At 47.7% G+C, this 24237-nt stretch overlaps 1 protein-coding gene across 1 annotated transcript in view; it reads left to right on the forward strand.

Annotated features, from left to right (window-relative positions):
- Positions 1–13050: 13050 nt before the first annotated feature.
- LOC149356958 (protein dawdle-like) overlaps positions 13051–24237 on the forward strand; it is a 40216-nt gene continuing 29029 nt past the window's right edge. The window contains exon 1 of the mRNA XM_089576472.1: positions 13051–13084. Within this exon, the coding sequence (XP_089432598.1) occupies positions 13051–13084 (34 nt within the window). The remainder of the gene's footprint in view (positions 13085–24237) is intronic.

Consider the following 24237-nt stretch of genomic DNA (forward strand, 5'->3'; position numbering starts at 1 on the left):
CAACGCAAAGCCCTACGAATAATTCACAATAAATACAAGCGCACAGATTCCCCAACATTGCTTGCAGCTTCATCCGGTCTCCAAACATTATCCGCAACAGCAAAACAAGCGCGCTTAAAATTTTTGTTTCAATTATTACACGAGCAGTACAGGATAGATGTGAAAAAATACGTGACGTACTCACAATCGCCACCTTCACGGCACAAACATACGAACACACTAACCGAGTATATGTGCCATAATGACACGTTTAGGCATTCCTTTTTCCCTCTCTCCATTAGTGAATGGAATCGCTTGGATCGTGCCATCACCTGCACTCAATCCTTATCATCATTCGTGTCACAGATAGAGCATTTGTGGTAATGCACAGTGGCGATGCAGCAACCGTGACTGCAAATCTAGGCAAGAAGACAACCCCTTCTAACTTGTCATGTATGCGATTTTGAGTGCATTTTGAAATTGTGCCTACCATTGTCGAAGATCTGTTCTGTATATCCTTTTGCTATGGCCAATTCACTTTTCCCTACCTTTGTTTTGATGCCATGTTTGCTGCCTTTGAATAATATGTTTATATTTGTTTTTTGCACTGTACTAATTGCCCCTGCTACGGTCTTGCAATAAGACCAGCAGTATTGTAAATAAATAAATAAATAAATAAATAAATAAGCGAAGGAAGCCCTCCTTCGCCACCGCCCTGTCTTGGAGGTATCGTCGGAAAGCGTACACCTTCTGCGACTTAACTTTAGAGAGTTATAGCATATCGTTGCCGTGTTTACCTTACCGTTTACCGGGCTCGGCTCGCGACATCTGCGCATTCGCGCCCATTACCGGACCGGTAACACCTTACGGAATCTCTTTAGCATTGCGCAGAGAGTTAGCGTTTCTCGTAAACAAACATGGCGGCGCCCTGCACGGCCGCTTCGGACCAAATACAGCATCGCTGCCGCATTCTTCGGCGCCATTTCTCGCTCTAAATGAAAGAATTCGCTCTTAATTCGCATACGTCGGGGGTTAAGTGACAACTAGCCCATGTTGTTGAGATAATTCAGCGATTTTCGAGACGTTAACCCTCAATAAAACGGAGAGTGGAGCTAGTTGGTACATAGTGCTGGGGAAAAAAAACAGCGCTGAGACGAGGGACAAAGACGTTAAGCCTAACTGTCCGCGTACGTAGCCAAAGTAGCAACGACAACACTGTAGGTTTTGTACCAGCTACGTGACGGGCTACGACACGGCCGTAGCCGAGCCAAGCCAAGATAGCTAGCTCGGAGAAAGGAAGCATAGCGGCGCATGCAGTGTGTTCAACCGAGCAGGGTACGTATAGACCTCCTCCATGTTTGCAAACAACCCAGGTGGCGCTGCAGTCGCGAACGGGCTCGCGGTAGGCAAGAGGCCAGAGAGTGGCGTCGAGTTGAGGTGGTGCAGCGCCGGTTTTCAAGGCTTGTATGCGCGTTTTGTGCTTCCGAGAATCATAACAACGGTTGATGCTTTCAACTTAGTATTCCTCGAAGTACACGGGCTCGCGCTGGCCATGTACGGCGTATTTCGACACGGTGTGTATTGTATTATGGCTAGAAAGCGCTGCAGTTGGTTTCTACCAAAGTCATTCAATAAAATGATAAGTTTTTGACACTGAACTAGCAAGAATGATTTTACCTCGGGACAGTGCTGAGGGAAGCACTGGCGTTTTTTCGGCAGCGCCGACGTGCGCTCATCGTCTGTTGACACACGTGTCGCACAGTGCGAAAAGTGGGGACAGCGTCGATCGTGTCCCGATCTCATCTGTCTCGCGTAGCCGCTCTTTTTAGCCGTCAGATCAGGCACCACCAGGCTGACTTCTCCCCTTCTTGAACTGGTCGATTTGGTGAAAAGTTTGGATTCCTGAAATTATATTTCTTCCAGCCCTGGGTCTTCTTTTTGATTACCAAAAATTATAGCAAAATATTCAGTATAAATTCATAAAATTACGGTTTTTAGATCTGTGGTCGTCAAAAATCGTGAGGTAATGGCGTTCCTGATGGTCCTGGCACGTCGCGAATCCTGCCGGTTTCCGACGACGGAGCACCACAATGGTAGTATCACTACGCACAAGAGGGATCAGAGGTTTCGTTGATTTCAGTGCGGCATTTCTTTGATCAAAACGAAAGCGAAGAGGCCATAAACGAGGGAAAAAAACTTAAAGGTTTGTTTTGTGATCTACCACATTTTCTGATTGGCATCACTCACCCCTTCGTAAATTTGTAACGAATGGAAATAGAATGATTCTATTTGTCGCGAACGATTCCAGAGACATTGAGGAGTGCAATAAATCTCTCGACTTTTTTTTTTGCTACAGGAGCAGTAGTATGGTAGTAATTTTTGATAAGAAAGGTACTGCGAATCTAAAAAAAAAGAAGTAATACCGCCATCATAGAGAATAGGGCGTTGGCAACGTGCTGGCATAAAAAATTTCCGCATTTTCTACTTAATTATTCCAGACCAGTGGTGACTTGACGAGGGTGTTAATTATAATTATCAAAGAACTATACCAGGTATAGCTTAAAATAAAACGCATTGCTGAAATTAGCAGAGCAATTCATATTTGCACCAAATTTGTTTACATATCTCAAGCATCAATAAAGAAAACACTTTTCATTGCCTCATCCGCTGTCATTCTCGCTACGTGCCTCTGTTGGTAGCCCGCCTGCGGTTGCGTCTTTCCAAACAGCCTTCGCGATCATGTACTACTTCATGAAGAAGCTTATGACACATGCGGGATGCAATGAAAGTACGTTGTTCGAAGCATGCCAACGCGACCGCGCAAGATTGTCACAACTTACCAGACTTTTCTACTACAATCAAATAATTATGTCGTTCATCTTAAGAAATATTTTGAAGTATATATTAAATTCCCTAAAATGTGTCATTACACGTTCGTATAACTTCTGCACACGTTATAACATGCTGCGCTATCAACAAAATAACGCACTCCTCGGTGGAGAGTGACCATGCCGGCGCCCGTGCACACCAGCTCAGGGTGATAAATACCCTACGTTCGCAGCTACATGCATGCTTTTTCTTTTCCTTGCGCAATTTTAAGCGTACCATGCGGTTGTTCAGGTGAATGAGCGCGGCAATTTCCGTGCTATATGAAGTACGTTGACTGGCAGCGCCGGTCGACACCTCCGCCGGTAGTTGCAGCAGCTGCGGTAGGCACGGCCAGGCGGAACCTGTTTTGCCTACCACGCGAAAGTCGCTACTGACATCAACGCCACCGCATCTCCGTGACGTCGCGGGGTGAAGGAGGTCTATATCCACCCGAGTAAGTAGGAAATGGATCATGCCAGTAGCAGTAGCAGGATAAGAAATAACGTGGTGCTGCGCAGGGTGCGCTCTCATATCAGTGACGACTTCTTCACGAGGTCGTCAATTTGAATCCGTTTGCGGACCCGTCGCAATGGGAGACCATTGCAGAGAATGTGTGCCTTGTTACTGCCCGAGATTTCCCTGCTAGAAGCGTGTAGGAGCGACTGCTCGTCATGGTGAGGAGGTTCCTCCACAACGAACGGCAGGTGCTGAAGCAGTAAGCGTTTACAAATTAATGACTGACTTCTTTTTGCTTTCATTGCCTCAAGCTGCGCAAAAAACAGACTCTTCGTTTCAAACCAGGTCCGGTACCGCAAAAGAATATAGCGGACCGCAGCTTCGCAGGGGGGCGCTGCGGGCGCCAGTGAAAAGCGCCCTCACTCTCCGGCCGACTCAGCACTTTTGACCGAGCAAACCGGTCACCCCTCCCATTGAGTAGCTGCGTGAGCAGCGTGCTTTCTCCTGAAAAAAAGCCAGTTCTGCACGTACTTTGCACGTGTTGGCCAGCCTGCAAATCTTTTTGTGCAGTCGCGAGCTTTTTCCCTCGTGCTTGAACGCTGACCAGCTGCTCCCTATATACAGCTAAGAGAAAAAATGCTCTAGTTTGGTCAATCGCTACAACGGAGATAAGCGGTTGGTATATTTATTTTAAGGCCGATTACAGCGCACGCGCATCCCCAAAAATTTATTTGCGGAGCCATCGCTCATATGCAAACGCTCATTCATGTGGAAGCAAACATTTTGATTATTTTTATTTTTAGAAATTTATTGCACATAAAGCAACTTCGAAAATTGAGCCAGGCGTCACAAGTCGGAACATTGAGGCGATCACTGACCTCGCCTCTCACGCGTCTGCATAGCACCGCTAGCTTTTGTTGTCAGTCTCCAAAATAAAAAATGGCAAAAAAATGAGTTTCGTTAGCGCGAGCTTTACTAAACACTGGATGCTTAGTGAATTGCACCAAAAACTGCTCAGAAATTATATTACGCTTGCAACATACCAAACTTGTTTAGCAACAGAAATAAACTTACTTCACCCTGCCCACAGCAGTTATCGAGGCCTGCCGTTTCTCGTTCTCATCCATTTTATACCCAACAATTCCGGACAAAAACATTTTTTAATAGGAAAGAGTGTATGAACGCATTTCTTTTTCATATACTAGAAGATTTCACTATAGCAATCTCCCATCGATAGGCTTGCATTTTTTTTCGTATTAACGTTTTTCCTATCATCAACTGCTCGATACGAGCGATGAAAAATTAAGATTTTGCTACATATAGAAAGGCTGGACCATTAGCTTCAATATTTCTATTATTGTACGTTACAATTTTCCAATATTATTTTTTTTCCCCAAGAATGTAGGTCATGTCCAGGAAATCTGTAGAATTCCACGGGTAGTCCTTGGCCGTTGATGTTCAGAGAACAGTTGTGAAAGCCTCTGACACAACAAGTTTCTCCGCTCTTAGAACGCCGCGGAATTGCAGCCATGACTCACAGCGAGCGGCAACACCACTTTTGTGTGCCCGCGAGCAGGACGGCACGTGCTCACAATGAAAGAGAGAGTACCAGCGGCGCGTGCAGCACGCGGGTACCAGTCCACAGGCTGCTGGCTCTATGCGCTCCGCCGGCGACGTGCCCGGACAGAAACGCCAAAATAACCGGCAGGCGAGAAGTGGCGCTGGTGCAGTGGGAGCAAACTTGAGGTGCGCTTCCCTATACGAAGAGGGACCTGCTGCTTCAGCAAGTTGTGGACCCTAACAAAGAGTTCGTCTGCACTCTGGGCATCCTATGGGCGCAGCCCATGCGAAACCAATGTAGATTCCGCTGCTTGGACCCTCAAAGCACAGTCGGGGAAGCGTACCAAGGCCCCTATCTGCCTTACATAGGACCAATGTGGGCAGCTCAAGGACAAACACCTGTTTCGCACCTGGGTTAGCCCGGCCAATACCGACATGAGACCATATGAATTTTTTTCAGTCCAACCCACCCCCCGCCACATGGATGCAGGACACTTGAGCATGACTTTGCCCAAAAAAGCAATAGGTTGGCTGAGTGCATTCTGAACGCGCTTGTTGCGCCGCAAATCTTACGCTAATTCAGAGAGAAGTGTAAAGTTGTACTTATTGTTTCAGGAGTATTCCAGCCCACACACAAAGAGCGCCCACGTCGTCACCCAACTCGCAACCCCCTTGCACCGGCAGCCAAACGAATCAAACAGCACCCTTACCGGCCCACCGCCTACATTTTAAACCCAAACTCGAACGAATCCACCCAGGCAAAGCAAAAAAAAAGATTTTTTTCGAATACTTTGAAAAATCGACTAACGCAACAACCGCGCCAAAATACCAACTTGTGACCCTGTGCCAGCACACGAAAACGAACCAAAGAATACACTTCTTCGGCACGTCCTAAGCATTATAGGACCACACTAGCAAAAGTTAACCCACCACAAGCTGCGTTGCCCATATTTCCCCAAAAATTCGGCTTCTAGCTGATACTTCGTCGTCCTTCCACCATCCGAGACCCATTTTCAGGTCCAAGGCTCCCAGCCCCAAAATTACGTTCGTAACACTCTCCCAACCCTCCCCCTTAACATTTCACCATTTAAACCACAGAAATCAACACTTCCCAATCAGATAGTTTCAATTTAAAAAAAAAATCAGTTTTTGACTTAGCCGAAAATAACCTATGACTGTAGCGCAACTTTCTAACCTGGCTCTCCACACCACAACCGCTAACACCCCCCCCCCCCCCCCCGCCATTTTAGAGTCAGCCACACAATCTAATTAACCTCGCCACTGACTGATTTTTTTCACCACTATTTTGACCTCAGTCAACGCACACAGCTTCATTTATTCCTCCCTTCCTCATATCTTATGCGAACTCTGTGCTTTGCCTCCTAGTTTCGCAATGTGCCGGAGTGCCCATTCTACTGCTTCCCCAAAGTTCCGATTGTTGTATCGTTGTATTGTAAATTGTTTTGCTGACAAGCGCCGAAGAGCCTCTCGCTTCACTGTCTTCACAAAACATAGACAATAGCAAAGAAGCCCTCCTTGCCATCCCCCTTTTTTTTTAAGTTGCGTTGATACAATTGGAACTGTGTTCCAGATAACAAAAAAAAGATATATATAACACAGTTCGACGTAAATCGAAACTGTTGGATGTGGAACAACATGTTCTACATACATGGATCTGCAGCACAGTTCCGCCTATATTCCGGAAGGTACAATGTGGAACCGCGTTCCAAGTGCAAGCAACTCCCAAATCTCGACTTATTCGACGGCTGCACTGTTCGGCGTCAGTGAATGACAGAGAGCTCAACTCTGGTGGTGGTTTCGCATCCTCAATTGCGTGCCATGGTGCTTCTAGATCCTCAACCCCTGCAAAGTGTAAGCACTCCACTTAAGAGATGCTCGGAATGAACGTGCTAAATTTTTTTCAATCGAAGCTGTATTCAGAGAAGCTTTATTTCTTACATATTACTGACTTCTGAAACTCATTTAAAAGGTCACAATCAGTTCAAAAACAAGTAATGCTTCGTACAGAAGTGAACGAATGGACAGCAGTTTCATCGCTGCTTACCAGCAAAAAATTTCGTCTCGCAGCACAAGTCGAAAAAAAAAGTTTTCCACAACACCCTGCATTTATGGAGCCTCTGTATAATAGCGACACAAGCAGCTGAACACTATTTCATTCGGCTAAACACACACGGGCCAAGGAAAAAAGAAATTTCCTTTACTGACAGTTATACCATGCCTCGTACAACATAGCAGTTCAGATGAGTGTCATACTTTCAAAGTACCAAGCCACTGCACAGAAAAAAGGTCTTGGAGCAACACTGAGTAATTTTGATGTTCTTGGCGAATGCAACACCAGATATGGCCTTTGCCAGCATCAAGTGACTGCGTGCAAGTCGCACGTTATCACACATGTGAAATCTTTTTGAGGTCCCAAAGGACAAACTGCAAAAGCTGGCAGACCAGCTTTAACAAATGCTTACGTCGTGGAATGAGATGCGGCTTTTTCTGTGCCACTGCCTGCATTTCTTAGCGGTTGATTTCTTCTGACACTGTTGAGCAAGCCATTGGACCTCATAGGTATTTTGCTTGCGAGAATGATGTTTTGCAACTGCCCATTGATTTGTATAATGATTGTAATCAGATATAAAGACAGCTTTAAAATTCACAGAAACGTGCACTCAAGAAAGCGATATTACTTATCAGATAATATATATAGCAGTAAGCAAGAAGATATGAAATTAGATGCCGAGGTGTAGGTTTCTGCTTCAGTACTATGACCAGTCAAAAAATACACTGCAACTCTGAAAGGTTCTAACTAGAATCCAATTATCCCAATATGACACCAATTGGATTAAAATAGGTTTAAACTAATATAGGACAGGCAATGCGACTTCTCAATCCAGCTTGCGCAATCAGTTTTGTCGCTGAAGCATCACAGAAAATTGCATTTGCCCGTTAAAACGGGGAATAATAGCAAGTTATATTTACTTTCGGGAACAGAAGTGCCCAGGATGCGCGAGCGCGCGCAAAAGGTACCCCTGGCGGCAGGACATTTTCGTAACATTGTGTTGATTCCTGCCAGGAGGGGCGGTCATCTGGGAAACCTCTTTGGATCATTCCGCGATTCGGCTTGGTACGGGAAGCAAAACTTCGGGAACCCCAAACAGCGAGCCACTGCTAAAATTTAAAAAGAACTGCAGCTTGCCTGCGCCTAATCGGAGTAGCGCCACACTCCAGAAAGCCACAAGCTTGTTTAGTCATCGTGTTGGCTGCTTCTGACAAAAAAGCCCAAGGAAGGCAGAGCAGACGCTTACAGACGACCATCTCTTGGTGCATGAATGGATTCATCCTTCCAGACCACAAGATGATGCTGGAGACGGAGCGATGAACATGAAACAGGTGCGGCGCGTATGGGCACGAAAGCAATGCCCAGTACGACGCCGTATCTTGAGCGCACGTACAATTTGCCGTCTACGCCCATCGAGCCAACCTACTTTTCCTAGGGAATAAACTTCACCTACACAGACACCTGGTTTATGCCCGACTTTCTTTTGAATGGTCGCAATCATTCCCTAACCGATATATAAGCTGAATCCGATTATGCATTGTTTATGTAAACGCCGCTATGGGCCTTTTTGTCAGCTGAGCCACAGGAGGCACCGTAATCACAAAACAACGCCACTCCTTCCGCTCAAATGCAAGCGAGAGCTGAAATTTCCTTTGACGCAACCTTCAAGCAAAAAAAATATAAAAAGAGCAAATCCAGGGTCACTTTTTTTATCGTTAACCCAGAGCTCTCTCAAAAATGGCGACTCTTCCCTCAGTCTATAAACGGCACGCATGCGTGTGAAGTGCCGCGCTCGCGGTAGAGGCGTTCAGTTGCGTCTTAGCAAACACCAGAAACTGCTAAAACTGCCCTTTATGTCAGCTGGCCCACAATACCCAAACAATGATGACCGCAAGTCTTAACCAAGTCTAGACCAACAACCTAAGGCATGTTACAATGTCTGAGAGGGGCTAGGTTCGCACGTTGTCTGGAAAACAAAAGTTATCCATTGTGCTCAGCCGCGACGATAGCCGACAGAAAGAGCTACGTTTTCACGAAGTCATCGCTATCTAGGCACTGTCGCATGAACTTGAGGCTGTCAGCAGGCCTCGGGCTGTGCTGACACAAAATTGACTCAGTGCTTGCAAGTCGTTAGCATCCCATTGACGGCATCAACTTTTCATGACACGCTGGCCTCCGTGCCCCGCTATATGAAAGATCTTTGTAGCGAGGCACTTTACAACTGCCTTGGATGCCGCTAAAAAGAGACAGTCACAGGGGCGTCGCAGAGCCAGTGGTGGCAACTCACGATGTTTCTTCGCCAGCTGCAGCAATCAGCCAGTTTTGAAGCAGACTCTGGCGGCACTGCCCTATTGAAAATATTGAGCGTGGATTCTGCGTGGCTATCTTTGCGTGTTTATTGCCACGCAAAATGCGACGATTGAGCGAGGTCACAGAACACGAGACATATTTCACATAATTTGCGCAAGCCGAGCAAGGCTGAGGCTTCCAGAATGTCCGAGAGCCAAGGGTGAGTCCCAGAATGTGCAAGAGCCGAGTCTGGCTCACAGAGCACTAGACAGAGTCAAATGGAGTTACCATCATGACACCGATAATACCTTGCATGGCTGCAAGGCTCCTACGTCACTGCTCAACACGTTACGCCAATGCCCTGCCTTGAGGCCTCCTCATCTGTCTGTCACTGCCTCATTCAGCATGCATGTTGTGAGATAGAAAGCTTTGCAGAAATGGTGCTTCGTGGGATGGCTCTCATGTGTGTAGCATGCTTGAAAAAGGACATATATAAGGTCACCTTAACTGGCGTTATTAATGCCACATCCCTCATGATGGGTGCCACACAGTGGCTAAACAATTTCTTCAGTTTCTCCAAGTCCAGCAGGTTGGCGTCTTGATACACGTTCTCACTATGCAGCACCTGCAAAAAGGTAGCAGTATATGCAAAAAAAATCAGTTAATCTGTTTTCTGGAAATTCCAGAAAAGGGCACAAGTAGTTCTTCCATTAATGAACTAATGATGATTTGCAAAAGTTTCAGGTTTGAAATACAGACACTGAAAAACCCGACTCAAGCATGCAGGCTGCTCAGCATCAAACCTGCACAAAATCTAATAACCATGTCGCACACGCATTTTGAAGGCTTTCAAATGGCTATCAACTCAGTGGCACTTGAATGCAGCTAAATGGGCATTTTCAAAAGCCACAGAGTCCCTAGAACAGTGTGGACATCTATCAAGATTTTGAAGGTTTTTCAGTGGTAGAAATTTGCACTCAGACATGGAGCACTCGCAACTATACACTAAGCAATAAAATCAAAGCAATTTAATCGCTGAAAGAATACTCAACATGAAATGTACAACTTATTTCACTGAAAAAAAAAAAGAAGGCTGGCCACAAAACACTGCAGCAAGCATGTTATCACTGTTGCCAATAGCACAAAAACAATAAATACCACCTTTTGAAAACTGCGTGAGTGCTACAACAGCTTCCCAGCAAAATCATCAGCTGTGACAGTGGCGCCACAGCAGCTTGGTGCGAGATGATGAAATATCTCTACGGCGATCAAGTATTCTGTGTAGCAGCGGCATAACTCCCGAGTTGAAGTGCAAATCTCAAAGCTCAATCTCCCACCTTAACTCTTATCTTTAAATACATATTTAAATTCATTAGAGCGTGCTGCAGAAGTAGGTGGTCAGATCATTCGAGAGGATACCTGCAAGCTATCTCAGGAGACGAAAGATCTGACGAAGAAACGCCAAAGCATGAGGACGTCTAACTTCAGAGACAGATTACAACTAGGAGAGCTATCGAAGTTATTTATAAGTGCAAGGTAACCAGCATAAGAAAGTTTAACATGGAGAAAACCTAGCATGCTCTAAAGCATGGAGGTAGCCTAAAATCAGTGAAGAGAAAACTAATCACAGGTAAAAACCAGATGTATGGGATAAAAGACAAAGAGGGCAATGTCATAAGCAATATGGATAAGATAGTTAAAGTAGCCGAAGAGTTCTGCACAAATCTCTAAAAAAGTGAATGTAATCAGAACATTACAGAGAGAGGCAGTAGAGCACAGCAATGGGACATCCCGCCAGTAACGAGGGAGGAAGTAAAGAAAGCCTCGGGAACAATGGAAAGGGGTAAAGCAGCTGGTGAGGATCAGGTAACAGCAGATTTCTTGAAGGATGGAGGAGAGATTATGCTAGAGAAACTAGCCACCCTGTATACGCTTGCCTCGTGACCACGAGCGTATCAGGAGCTTGGAAAAATGGGAACATTATTTTAATTCATAAGAAAGAAGATGTCAAGGGCTTGAAGATTTACAGATCGATCAGCTTAGTATCCATTGTCTACAAGGTATTTACTAAGGTAATCACTAATAGACTCAGGACAACCTTCGAATTCAATCAACCAAATGATCAGGCAGGCTTTCGTAAAGGATACTCGACAAGAGACCACATTCATGCAATCAATCAGGTGATAGAGAAATGGGCAGAATATAACCAACCCCAATATATAGCCTTCATTGACTACCAGACAGCAATTGACTCGGTGGAACCACAGCTGTCATGCAGGCATTGTGGAATCAGGGTGTAGAAGAGTGTTATGTGAAAATATTGGAAGATATTTATAACGACTACACCGCTACCATAGTTCTCCATAAGGTCAGCAATAAAATTCCAATAAGGCAAGGTGTCAGGCAGGGAGACACGATTTCACCAATGCTATTCACCGCCTGTTTACACGAGGTGTTCCGGGGCCTGAAATGGGAACAGTTGCGGATAAGAGTTACTGGAGAATACCTAAGTAATTTGCGATTCCCTGATGACATTGCCTGCCTAAGCCACTCAGGATATGAACTGCAAAGCATGATGAATGAGTTAGACTGGCAGAGCAGAATTGTGGGGCTAGAAATGAACATGCAGAAAACCAAAGTAATGCTCAACAGTCTAGCAAGAGAACAGCAGTTCACAATTGGTAGCGAGGTGCTAGGAGTAGTAAGAGGATATGTATACTTAGGGCAGGTAGTGACCGCTGATCCGGATCATGAGAGGGAAATAACTAGAAAAATAAGAACTAGGTGGAGCGCATATGGCAGGTTCTCTCAGATCGCGAAAGGCAGTTTGCCAATATCCCCCAAGAGAAAAAGTCTAACACAGCTGTACCTTACCGGTACTCACCTATGGGGCAGAAATTTGGAGGCTAACAATGAGGGTTCAGCTTAATTCAAGGAGAACGCAGCGAGCTATGGAAAGAAAAATGATAGGTGTAACGTTAAGAGACCGGAAGCGGGCGGAGTGGGTGAGGGAAAAAACGCGGGTTAATGACATCCTATTTGAAATCAAGAGGAAGAAATGGGCTCGGGCAGGGAATGTAAGGCGAAGGCAAGATAACCGCTCGTCCTTGAGGGTAACAGAGTGGATTCCATGAGAAGGTAAATGTAGCAGGGGGCGGCAGAAAATTAGATGGGCGGATGAGATTAAGAAGTTTGCGGGGATACGGTGGCCACAATTGGCAGAGGACAGAGTTAATTGGAGAGACATGGGAGAGGCCTTTGCCCTGCAGTGGGTGTAGTCAGGCTGATGACGATGCATTTTAACTAATGTATACAGCACTCTATGTATTACAGTTATATGTGTCTGGCCTGCTACAGCCTAGAAACCTTCCAGTACAAAACAGGGAAGTGGATAGCACAACTACAGCACAACAGTAGCTATGAAAATAGATATGGCACATCTGCAGGTAGTAGTCCTGGAAAGTGCATGTTTCTCAGTCAGAGCCAATAACACACTAAATTCGCAGATGCCATCTCTCGTGTATGTCAACAGGCTATCACAGAAGCTCAGACCAGGAAGACTATCAAGAAGGAATAGCACCCAGAGATGAGGGGCAAAGGAAGTACACAGCATGAGCAATGACTCACAACTGAATTTACTGCCAGAAACCTCATTGCAATCGTAATTACAATTGCAATCATGTAGGAAGGTTGATGCTTGCATTGCGCATGACACTGTTTTTAGCTGAGCGGTCGGGAGCTTGGCAGTTCTTTGTATCTGCTACACATGGTGCCGAAAAACAAAAGCAGCATTGGAAAAATTCCCCTGTCCAGATGGACAAGTTACAATGACCCACAAGATTGTAGAGATGAGGCAGCTCGGTATGCAAGTTCTACTCCCTTAATATTGGGTTGATGCAACAGCCGGCCTGGACAAAGTACACCTGCATTCAAATCGTAATGTGCGAAATTTATTGGTGCACTATATAATTTGCACAATCTAAATTACGCTAAGAAATCAAAAATTTTCACTAATCCTGCCTTCCATTTACTTTCATTTACTTTGATAGCACCTTTATCTTCAATCATGTAGCAAAGGAATGAGAAAAAACACCACGAGCACAGTTTACATTTGTTAAGCTGTGCTTGACATTGTGCTTTTTTTTTCTTACTATTGCCTATCTTCCATTAGTCAATGAGTGGGCAAAGGTGCTCAAGCTTATTAGGGGCCAAACGGCCCTCACAACCTTGCACCTGGCTCCAGCATTCTTCCAAGAATGAGATAACTGGTGTATGTACGGAATGATCGCAATCCTATGCCACTTTTCTTCCAATGGACGCAATTCCTGATAGCTATTTTTGGCAAGGCTTTTGCATACAGAGGTTAAAACAGATGCCAAAACACCAGCACCTTGAAGGCCGGCTACAATTCAAAAAAGCCTTTCGTTTACAAAATATATGCATGAAGGCAACAGAGCTGCAGAGGCAAGACATGTTATCCTAGCAGTAGCTGCAGTACAAGCACCACTACTGTCAAAAATCTAAAAAAGTTGTACTGCTGTTTTTTGCCCACTTGTCTCACTGTTGCATTCGTGAGTATATTTGGCAGGTCAAAATTTTTGGCTGTTATCAGCCAGGCTTCTATTTTTTTTCGTATGTTCTAACATTTGCGAGCACAAGCTTTGTAAAAAAATGTAAAGCACAAAGTAATGTGATCAGGGTTAAAGAATGCAGCGCGAAAAGACAAAAACAAACGAAGAAATGAACACCTGCCAGTCCTGTCCACTTTTTCATTTGTCCTTGTTTTTTCACGCTGCATTCTTTAACCATGATCACTGACCAACAAGTCCAAACAGCCACTTTAGTTGAAAAGAAATGTGGCCTTTCAATTGTGGGCATTCCATACTTACACAAGTTATATTATTCTGTAAGAACTCTACTGCTATATATGAGGTCGAAGTGCCTTTCTGATGCCTACTCAGCTTATTGAGCACTTTTGGCCACTTTTTAACAAATGAAAGATGGGAGCATGTAAGCGAAACGAGTGCAATGTCGAACACGCTGCGTCTTGTATAGATAGTGCTATTGGTGCTCTGTATCTAACTTGTACTCGAAGGTGTATAACCAGAACAGCTGCTGCATCAGCCAGACGTGAAAGGTGTACGAACTTAGTTCGAGGAACACTGGCCTCACGTCTCGCTGCTGATTGTAAGACATTCCTCTGTATTCCGAGTTTTCTAACACCACCATCATTTTTTGGCACCGTGACCATATCATACAAGAATTTCAGACCTACTGCATACCTAAAGAAAATATGTGTGTAAGCCAAGCATCAGCCGTTCTATGCAATAAGAAGTCTAAGTGAAAAAGATTCGATGTAAATTAGAGAAAGCCTTGCCATTTTTGTACTTCTGCTTCTATGACTGCTTGCTGGATTTTTTTCTTTAGTTCGAAGCATTCTTCCATCCCTTATCTCTATACACTATTCCTCTGCCAAATGACTGAGTAACCCAAATAGCAATTCCTAAGTAGGGAGGGGGCCTTCCACAGTGAACACAGAGGGGCCTTCAAGTACTTGTAGCAATCAAAACATCCCTTTGTAACACTGGCCCTGAATGCACCACTATACTTTTGGGGCAGGCCAAATACTTGTACAATTTATGTTTCAAAACCACACAGAAATCCACAACTGCCATTATGAAAACAACCTATTAATGTAACCATAAGCGTACCTGGCCAGCATGATCAGCATGGAAAGACGCACAGCTTGTGTGCAGCTCCTAAAATGAAAGCAAATTCACCTGATTAATTGCAATTTCCACAAATACATTCTTGAAAAATCATGTTTTTGCACCTCTCAGCCTCATGCCTGCCTTATTGCTCCTGCAGCAATTAGGCAAATCTGAGCACAGCTTGGGGTGAGCTGGTGGTATCACATTACGCACCTGACACTACGTGCATCAATCCATTTGTATGAGCTTGGTAATGATAATGGTGGGTGGAGGAGATTAAGAAGTTTGTGGAGATACAGTGGCCGCAACTGGCAAAGGACAGGGTTAATTGGAGAGACATGGGAGAGGCTTTGCCCTGCAGTGGGTAAAGTCAGGCTGCTGCTGCTGTTGATGATGATGATGATGATGACAGCCTGAGCACACTACAAAGTAAAACTGTGAACTCGACCCAGCAGCACTTTACTGTGTTGAAAAAGAACAGGTACAGTTGAATTGCTGCATTACCTTGTTATTATCATTAAAAAGTAGAGGGCTCTAAGGACTCTAATTTACATCAAAACGAATGGGTTACAGTGAACTTTCACGGATTACACTAAGAGGCACTGAAAATCACACAGCTGCCCAAGAGAATATTAAGCAGCCGCGCTAGCCTTCTTTTGCGCTATCCTACCTGATACCAGATTAAAATTCCAGAGCAATGTACTCATACTCTAGCACTGGGATACGTTATGTCCCAGACTGATGCAGCTGCCTTACTAAAGGCAGAGAAGCTTTCAGTGTGGGTCATGTGTGCTGTGGCGTGAACACATGCACAGGATCACCTGCTACCATTCAAGTCCTCTGTGTACACAAATGCAGGTGCAATAGAAAACCCACATCACAAATTTGGCTAGTCTGGTCGGCCAAGCATGGGCCAGCTGATAGCACGAAGCAGCAGGTGTGACACGTATCATCATCATCAGCCTGACTACGCCCACTGCAGGGCAAAGGACTCACCCATGTCTCCACATTAACCTTGTCCTTTGCTAAGTGTGGCCACCATATCCCCGCAAACTTCTTAATCTCATCCGCCCATCTAACTTTCTGCCACCCCCTGCTATGCTTGCATTCTTTTGGAATCCACTCCATTACCCTTAAGGACCAGCGGTTATCTTGTCTTCGCATTACAAGCCCAGCCCAAGCCCATTTCTTCCTCTTAATTTCAAGTAGCATGTCATTAACCCGCGTTTGTTCCCTCACCCACTCCGCCCCCTTTTGGTCTCTTAATGTCACACTTATCATTTTTCTTTCCATAGCTCACTTTGCTGTCCTTATCGTTTGGCACGTGTTTTTTTTCTTTGTAATAAGACAAAGTACTATACACGGATTACCACATGGCATCCTCATATGACCGCTAAATAATTTGTAATCAAATTTCTTTCTCCTGCTGTATTTGTTTCGGTTTCAACAGCTGAATGATGGCTGTGATGTCAAAGTGAGGTTATTGGTCGCGTGAGGCGTGAAAAACTGCAATACAATTGGTACTTCTGTCTCTTGAGGAATGCTGGCGTCAGCGCTGTAGCGAATTAAAATGATGAAGCAGCGATTATAAGTGCAGTTTTCCCACGCCTCACGTGACCTATAACCTCTCTTTGATGTCATAGCCATAGTCAAATTGTGCACTGAAACAGGATGGCCGAAAAATTTGATTATAAATTATTTAGCGGTCGCACGCAAATACCAGATGGTGATTCATGCATAGTAGTGTCTTCCGCATCATTATAGAGAAGAAAACATGCCACCAAGATAAGGTGTCTATACTCTTTTAAGCTGAACTCTTTTCATTAGCCTCCTTGTTTCTGTCCCAAAAGTGAGAAACATGCAGGCTAAAGAAAAGATTTCAGCTTAAGTACCAAAGTGGCTCTAATCACACGATGAAGCGGAAAAACTCTCGACACTTGAATAGAGAACAAAAAGGAATTCCAACAAAATTTTAGATTCTTGGAAGGCTATCAAGCATTTCTGAATATTGTAAACTGCACTTTCACACGTACAGTACGCATGTATGCCAAGCTCACATTCAGTATCCCTGTTTTCCGGCTGTAATTATCACGGTCTGAGCTCAGTTACAGATTTAAAACCAGCCAAAAGATGCAACACAGGAAAAGAGAAGAAAACAGGTTGGACTATCAATTGAATTTTTTGTGAAGGAAAAGAAGGCTCTCATGAAGATACGCACACACATGACCCACACCAGCGAAAGGCAGGACAACAAATAACTCTCACTGATATACAAGCACGTCATCTAAAAGAGGAAATTCTTTCCGTTGAAGATTGACTAATGGCTTCACTACACATGCAGCCGTTGCCTTGGAGATATGCATCAAATACCTTACAGATTTGTTTACCACTTCTAGTAGCAGTAGTAGTAAAAGACTTTTAATCGACCATAATTTACAGGCCGAGCATTTCGACCGCCTGGGCGACCAGAAGCCGCTGTTCTTCTTCCCCTTCAGCGCCAAGCCAGTCGAGCCAGGTGGTGATGGATAGAGAGGGTGGGGGGAAGGAACCCGACTGCTGAGCAGCCGGGCAATAGAAGAGGCAATGGGCCAGGTCCGCATAGATACAGGGGCAGTTGGGACAGGAAGGGTCCGATCGATAGCGATAGAGGAAGAGGCGGGACGGGGTGATAACTGCATTCATCTGAATGTGCCGAAGAAGGCGAGACTCCGGCACCGTGAGTGATGGATGACGGGGAGGGTAAAGGCGTTTGTCGAGGCGGAGCTCAAGGTACACCTCTTTTGTGGTGCGGCGAATGGTGAGTCTCCCACCGTCCTCCGAGGGCTTGGGCCAGGGGATCAACGGTGCCCGGAAAAGTGTGTCGCGGGCGAGCTGATGGGCCAGCTCATTGCCGTCAATCCCTGAATGCCCAGGGACCCAGCGGAGGAAAACGATGGAAGGCTGCAGTGCGGAGACCGCTCGTTCGACCTCCTCTTGGAGAGAAGGGGTCAGGGTGCGTTTCTGTATGTGGTGTATAGCGGCTTGAGAGTCCGAATAGACTGTGTACTCTTGGAGAGAGGGAAGGAGGGAAAATGACTGGAGGGCATGCGCAATGGCGAGGACCTCGAGAGACAATGCGTCTGGAGGGTGTAGATACGGCCCGCTGGTGTGGGTTTCAGGAGCAGGGAGGTGTGGATGGTACAGGGCGTAGCCGCAGGAACCTCGAGGAGCTACGAAGGAGGCATCCGTGTAAGCTACACCCTGGGTATCAAAGAGAGGGGAATGGTGCTGTGCGGCAGCATGACGACGTCCGGCGTGCAGGACGGGGTACATGTTGGTCGGGAGGGGAAGGATACGAAGACTGGGGGCGGGGGTGGGAATAGGAGAGGTAAACGGGGAGATTGGAATGGGCGAGATACCCGCTTGAGTCAATAACCACTGACCCTGACGGGTAAGGGAAAGCCGGGCAAGCTGCGAGTCGCGATGGAGACTGAGAAGAGAACGAAGAGGATGGAAGAGGCCTGTGGCAAAGAGCTTAGTGGTAGAGGTAGTGATAGGGAGGTTGAGAGCTGCCTTGTAGAGGCCCACAAGGGCAGTCTCGAGAGCGTAAAGTTGAGTCTGAGTGAAGGAAGCGTATGGTGCAAAGTACAAGACCTTGCTGAGGGCCAGCGCGTGGGCAACTCGGCACGCGTGAGCCTCGTGGAGACCTGAGCGTCGAGTGACCACGCGCCGCAGGAGGTGAGTTACAGAGTGGCAGGTGGTGACAGCGCGGTGAAGGGATTGCACATTCTTAGCCGCATGCAAAGGGAAGCCAAGAACTTTGCACTGTGTGACGACAGGAATGGGAGAGCCAGAAAGGTGGAGAGAGACGAAGTGGTTGTGTGAGCGCTGGTAGGAGAAATGGTTGAGAAGGAGAAGCTCGGATTTCTCAGGAGCAGGAGAGAGGCCAGCGGTGGTGAGAAAGGAGTCGATGAGATCTAGGCCACGTTGCAGGGTGTCCTGTACGTGACCGGGAGAGCCAGATGAACACCAGAGAGTGATGTCATCGGCGTAAAATATATGATGCACGTCGGGAATTTCAGCTAGCTGGGAGGCGAGAGGGGCCATAGCGAGATTGAAAAGGGTAGGAGACAGAACAGCACCTTGAGGAGTGCCACGGGTGAGGTGGTGTGGGTTAGACAAGTGGGTATCTACTCGAAAGCGAGCCACACGTTTAGAAAGGAATGAGCGGATATAGGAGTACATGCGGGAACCACAATCCAAAGAGGCGAGTTGAGAAAGGATGTGATCGTGGCAAACACCGTCAAAGGCCTTGCGAACATCGACGGTCACAAGTGCGTAAATTTGAGTAGGTGTAGGGGAGAGGATCGTTTGCTGGAGAATCAGAAACATGTCCTGTGCACAGACGCGGCGTCGGAAGCCAATGAGAGAATGGGGGAAGAACTCCCGTGCCTCAAGAAAATCAGAGGCGAGTCAGAGCCATTCGCTCAAGGGTCTTACCAACGCACGACGTCAGGGAGATTGGGCGGAGGTTAGAGAGAGAGGGAGGTTTGCCCGGTTTTGGAATCATAGAAATAAGGGAGGATGTCCAGGAGCCCGGCAAGCAGCCGCTCTCCCAGGCCTCATTGTAGGTTTGAAGGAGGAATTCTTTGGCGCAGTCAGGAAGGTTGCGAAGTGTGGTGTATGTAATGGCATCCTCACCGGGAGTCGAGCGTGTAGAATTAGCAGCCAGAGCAGATTCGAGCTCCCGGAGAGTGAAGCATTGGTCCAGATCGGGGTTAGGTCCGCCCGAGTACACCGGGTTGGAGGGTGCCAGAGGGGGCGGGAGGTTGAGAGAGGCGAGTTGATCAAAAACTTCGGAGGGAGTCCCCTGAGTGAGGGCTTTAGCTAGAGTGGGAGCAAGGGCAGGCTTAGTACCAAGGAGGAATTTAAAGAGAGACCATGCGGATCGCGAGTGCAATGCAGAATCAAGGCCATCACAAAGAGCACTCCTACGAGAGTGCTCGAGGGAAGCGCAGTGGGCGACGATCTCGGCCCGCAAAGCAGTGATCCGGGAGGAAAGTTGGACATTGTGTGGTTGGGAGCGAAAGGAGCGTTGAAGACGTTTACGGCGACGCCATAAACGGAGAAGGTGAGGATCTGGGTCTTGGATTGGGTAACGAGAGCGAACGCGACGGCTACTGGACGTGAGCGCTGCAGAGATGCGCGACGTCCAGTCGTCGTAGGATTGAAAGGAGTCGGAGGCGAGATTAGTGCGAAAAGCATGCCAGTCAGTGTGAATAATCGGATGACAGCGAGGGATGTGGGAGAGAGAGGTTGTGATATGGATGAGAAAGTGGTCACTTAGAAGAGTTTCGGCTGTCACCTGCTAGTGAAAGGAAAGTGAACCCCGAGGGAAAGTGAGGTCGGGTGTCGTAGGGCATCGTGAGGCAGTGCCCGCTCGAGTAGGAGAGCCAGGAGTATTAAGAAGGGTGAGGTGGCGTTCCTGGGCCAGACAATGGAGGAGGCGGCCGGGTTTGAGGGTTTGTGGGTAGCCCCAGAGTGTGTGAGGTGCATTAAAGTCACCACCAAAGAGGAGATGGGAGGTAGAAGAAAGAGAGTGAAGGAATTTGCCCAGAGCAGAGAATAAAGAGGAAGTGACAGGGGGGTTGTAAAAAGACAAAAGGACGAGTGAGATGCGGGAAGAAGGGTGGTAATAAACCACACCAACTAAATATTTAAGGAGGGTGGAGGGGATGTCAATTTGCTCTACGAGCACGTCACTGCGTACATAAATAGACGCAAGTGGTGTGGCCGTAGTGGCATGGTAGGCGCGGTAGCCTGGGACATTGCGGGCCGTCCGGGTCTCCTGGAGAAGGATAAAATGAGGTAGGGAGGGGCGGGTGAGTAGATACTGGTGGAGGGGGGTCTTATTGTGGCAAAGATTTCGGCAGTTCCACTGCACAATCTCGAGGTCCTCGCCAAACGCCATTATGATAGTGGAGAGGAACGCGATGGTACGCGTTCCTTCTTTTTTGCCGGGGCAGTGACTCATGGACGGATTGGAGCATAGATGCGAAGGATTCCAATTGCTTTGATTGTGCTTGGAGGGTGGTAAGGATCTGGAGAACCGAAGTTTCCAGCTGAACCAAGCGAGTGTGATGTGCCTGTGTGGTGGTTTCTACAAGGTCAGCCAAAGAGGCGACCTGGGCGCTGGAGGAAGGAGTGGTGAACGTGGCAAGGTGCTCATTTAGCTTGCTAAGCTGGGAGGTAAGAGATGAGGTGGTTGTCTGGAGGGTTTGAGTCAAGGCATGTATCTGCTGTTGTAGATCGTGGGAAATGCGCTGCTGCTCTCGCTGCTGGCGTTCCAGCATTGCGAGCCGGAGGTCGAAGGAGCGGCTCTCGTCAGTCAAGGATGGAGAGGGTAGTGTAGGGGAAGAGAGGGACGCTGGCACCGAGGATCCTTTAACTATGGCGGCGTAGGAGCCTGGTGGTGACGTGATCGGAGATGATGGAGATTCATGATTAGAGGAGGAGGAGGAGGAGGAGGAGGAGGAGGCGGGGGAGGAGGAAGGGGTGGTGGGTTGAGTGGCCCGGCGCAAAGCTAGGCGTCGGAGGTATGCAGCTTTAGCACACTCGCGTTGCTTATCAAGGATGAAGGGGCAAGTGGGGTCGAGGGAGGGGTGGGTGTTCACCTGGCAATGAACGCACCAGGGCTGGGCACACACATGAGCGGAAGGGTCGGCGGGTAGAGGAGCAGCACAGCGACGGCACTTGGCCGGAACGCTGTGCTGGGGGCATTGGTGGGCGCGATGGCCTAGAGTGAGACAACGGGTGCAGGTGGGAGGCTTAGGTTTATGAGGACGGCACCGGAAGGCAACGCGTTTGAAATAAACAAAGTGGGGGATGACGGTACCAGCGAACGTTATGAGCACTGATTGAGTGGATCCCATCATGCGAGCAGCGAGAATATCTGTTTTGAAAGATTCCAGGTCATGCATGAGGTCATCAGGAGTAAAGTGGCCCCCGACGTTATGGACGACGCCGAGGCATGAGATGGGAGGATGGGGGGTGTAAGTTTTGATGGTGACAGGCTTACCATGAAGCTGAAGATGCGTGACAGAGAGTAGGAGGTGGGCGGTGAGAGGAGAATGAGTCTTTAGAAACACAAGGCTTTGGGCTGGCCTGGCCTGAAGGGTGATGTCGGCACTGGTCTTCGAGGAAAGTTGTGCAGCGGAGGCGACTGCGGCAAGTACGTCGTAGAGAGGTAGCTTGGGGGTGAGGGTTCCAGGGGGAAGCTGGATGGCAACTGTGATGAGCTCGGCGCGGGGTCGGGCTGCGGTGGCAGGCTTACGGTTGGCACCGATGGTGGTCCAGCCGATTTCCTGGGAAGGAGTGTCGTCTGCCGGGGACGTCGTAAGGTCCATGTCTGACTCCTCAGCCGGAGTCTCAGTGTGCGACGCGGGTGCCGAACTGGAGGTCTTGGTGTGAGTGGGACCTTTGGCTGGAGTAGGTGCAGCGGCTCCAGCGGCGGCGACGAACGGAGCCGGCTGCGACGCGTCTATGGCCCCGAAGCTCTTGGCGTCCCTTAGAGCGTGGAGTTGGCTAGGTGTGGACGCTGCGCCGACGACGAACGCTGCCGGCTGCGCCGCGGCCGTCGATCCGGTGCTCCCAGCGTCGCTCAAGGCGTGCAGTGCGGCAGGAATGTGCTCGGTTGCGTGGGCGGCGTTGAACGTACCCGTTTGAGAGACAGCTGTCGACGCGGTTGCAACAGGCCCCGCCGTGGCGGCATCGGTGGGTCTGGGCTGCAGGGGCTTGGTCAGACGCTGCATTGCGGCGGTGGAGGCGCGGCGCATTAGGTTTAGCGAGGCGCCGCGCCGCTTCACAGTTTTGGAGACGCTTGGAGGGCCAGTTCGGCAGCGGGCCGTGATGCCGATGGTTTCCACGTGCTTCGGGAGCCTTCCTGAAGCGATGTAGTGTAAATCCAGGGGCGGGCGAGGCCCTGGACCAGGCCAGGGGCAGGTTAAAGCAGAGCACGGTAGGCAGCCAGCTAACCAGGGCGGCGCCACCTATACTCCCTACCACTTCTATACACCACTGAAGTGTCACAGAAATCAGGCATGCACACTGATGGGTCATCTTATGATTTACACTCACGACATTGGCACTGTAGTGCCAGATTAGAAGCTGCCTTCCCCCTAACGAGTTAGTGCTCACTCAGGAACGCATTAAAGACACTTGCACATATCCCTGAAGTAGTTTCTTGTACAAGCTAGCGGAATGTGATAAACCACTTCTTGCAAGTCCTGAACCTAGTTTTATGGGATACCGTACTGCTATTCCGTTTTTTAACAGCAGCGCAAAGGCCACCAACACAATGCTTGGCGCAAAAATTACATTTAAAAATTTTCCCGCCACTCGATTTGAACTCATGAAGACTACACAAAGGACTCCATGATCACCGTTCTGAGGTGAATGGCAGTTCAGCCTAGCCTCTGGAATCTGTGCCAAAAAAAAACGGAGTCAACGCATCGCAATTTACTTCCGAAATCAGCCGGTGCTGATGACAATTGTATTTTTTGCTTTCCCTGGCTTATAAAGCTCCACTTTCAGAAAAAGCGACGTCTTTGTGGTTAGAATGCGGAACTCCATCATCACAGGCCAACTTCAGTTTGCCATCAGTGTCCCTTTAATGCCTCAAAGTTGAACATTAGCTCCATCCACAGAGGAGGGCTGTGCATAAACTTCGACCACCAAAGATTCTTTAACATGCCCTGACAGCGCATAACACACGAGCAAATATGCATTTCGCCTTGTCGAAACGAAGCCACCGCAATTCAATCCCGCGTCTTTGGGCTCAGCAGCCGAACACCAATGCAGTAGGACACAGCAGCAGGTGAAAAACAAAAGAGAGCCCTTAATAGGCAACCTAACTTGCCAAAATCAACATAACGAGGGGTCACACAAGTAGCAGTGGACCAGGAAAATAAAAGCTACTTGTGTCGGAAGATGTCTTCAGTGCTTACCTCAAAAGCCTGCTTGCTTGCTGGGCATCGTAGCACCAAGTGAAAGGCTGGCACAGCTATACTGGAGAGCTTGGAAAAGGCATTGCTGGTAAAGCTATATGGAGCTTGCTGCAAGGTAAAAAGACACATTTAACAGCAGCACAGTGCAAAAAATGGACCAGAATCAAGCATGTAAGGCAAAATGCAAGGCACAAAAAGGAGCCGGTCGCAGAATGGAACATGACTGTTTAACCACATTTCGAAGTGGGCCAGGCAACAAGAAATTCATAACCACGGCAGTCATTCACAAGCTAGCCTCAGACGAGACATCACTTGCATA

This window comes from Amblyomma mixtum, chromosome 3 (genome assembly GCF_055824585.1).
Source record: "Amblyomma mixtum isolate Tamu chromosome 3, ASM5582458v1, whole genome shotgun sequence".
NCBI classification, from domain to species: domain Eukaryota; kingdom Metazoa; phylum Arthropoda; class Arachnida; order Ixodida; family Ixodidae; genus Amblyomma; species Amblyomma mixtum.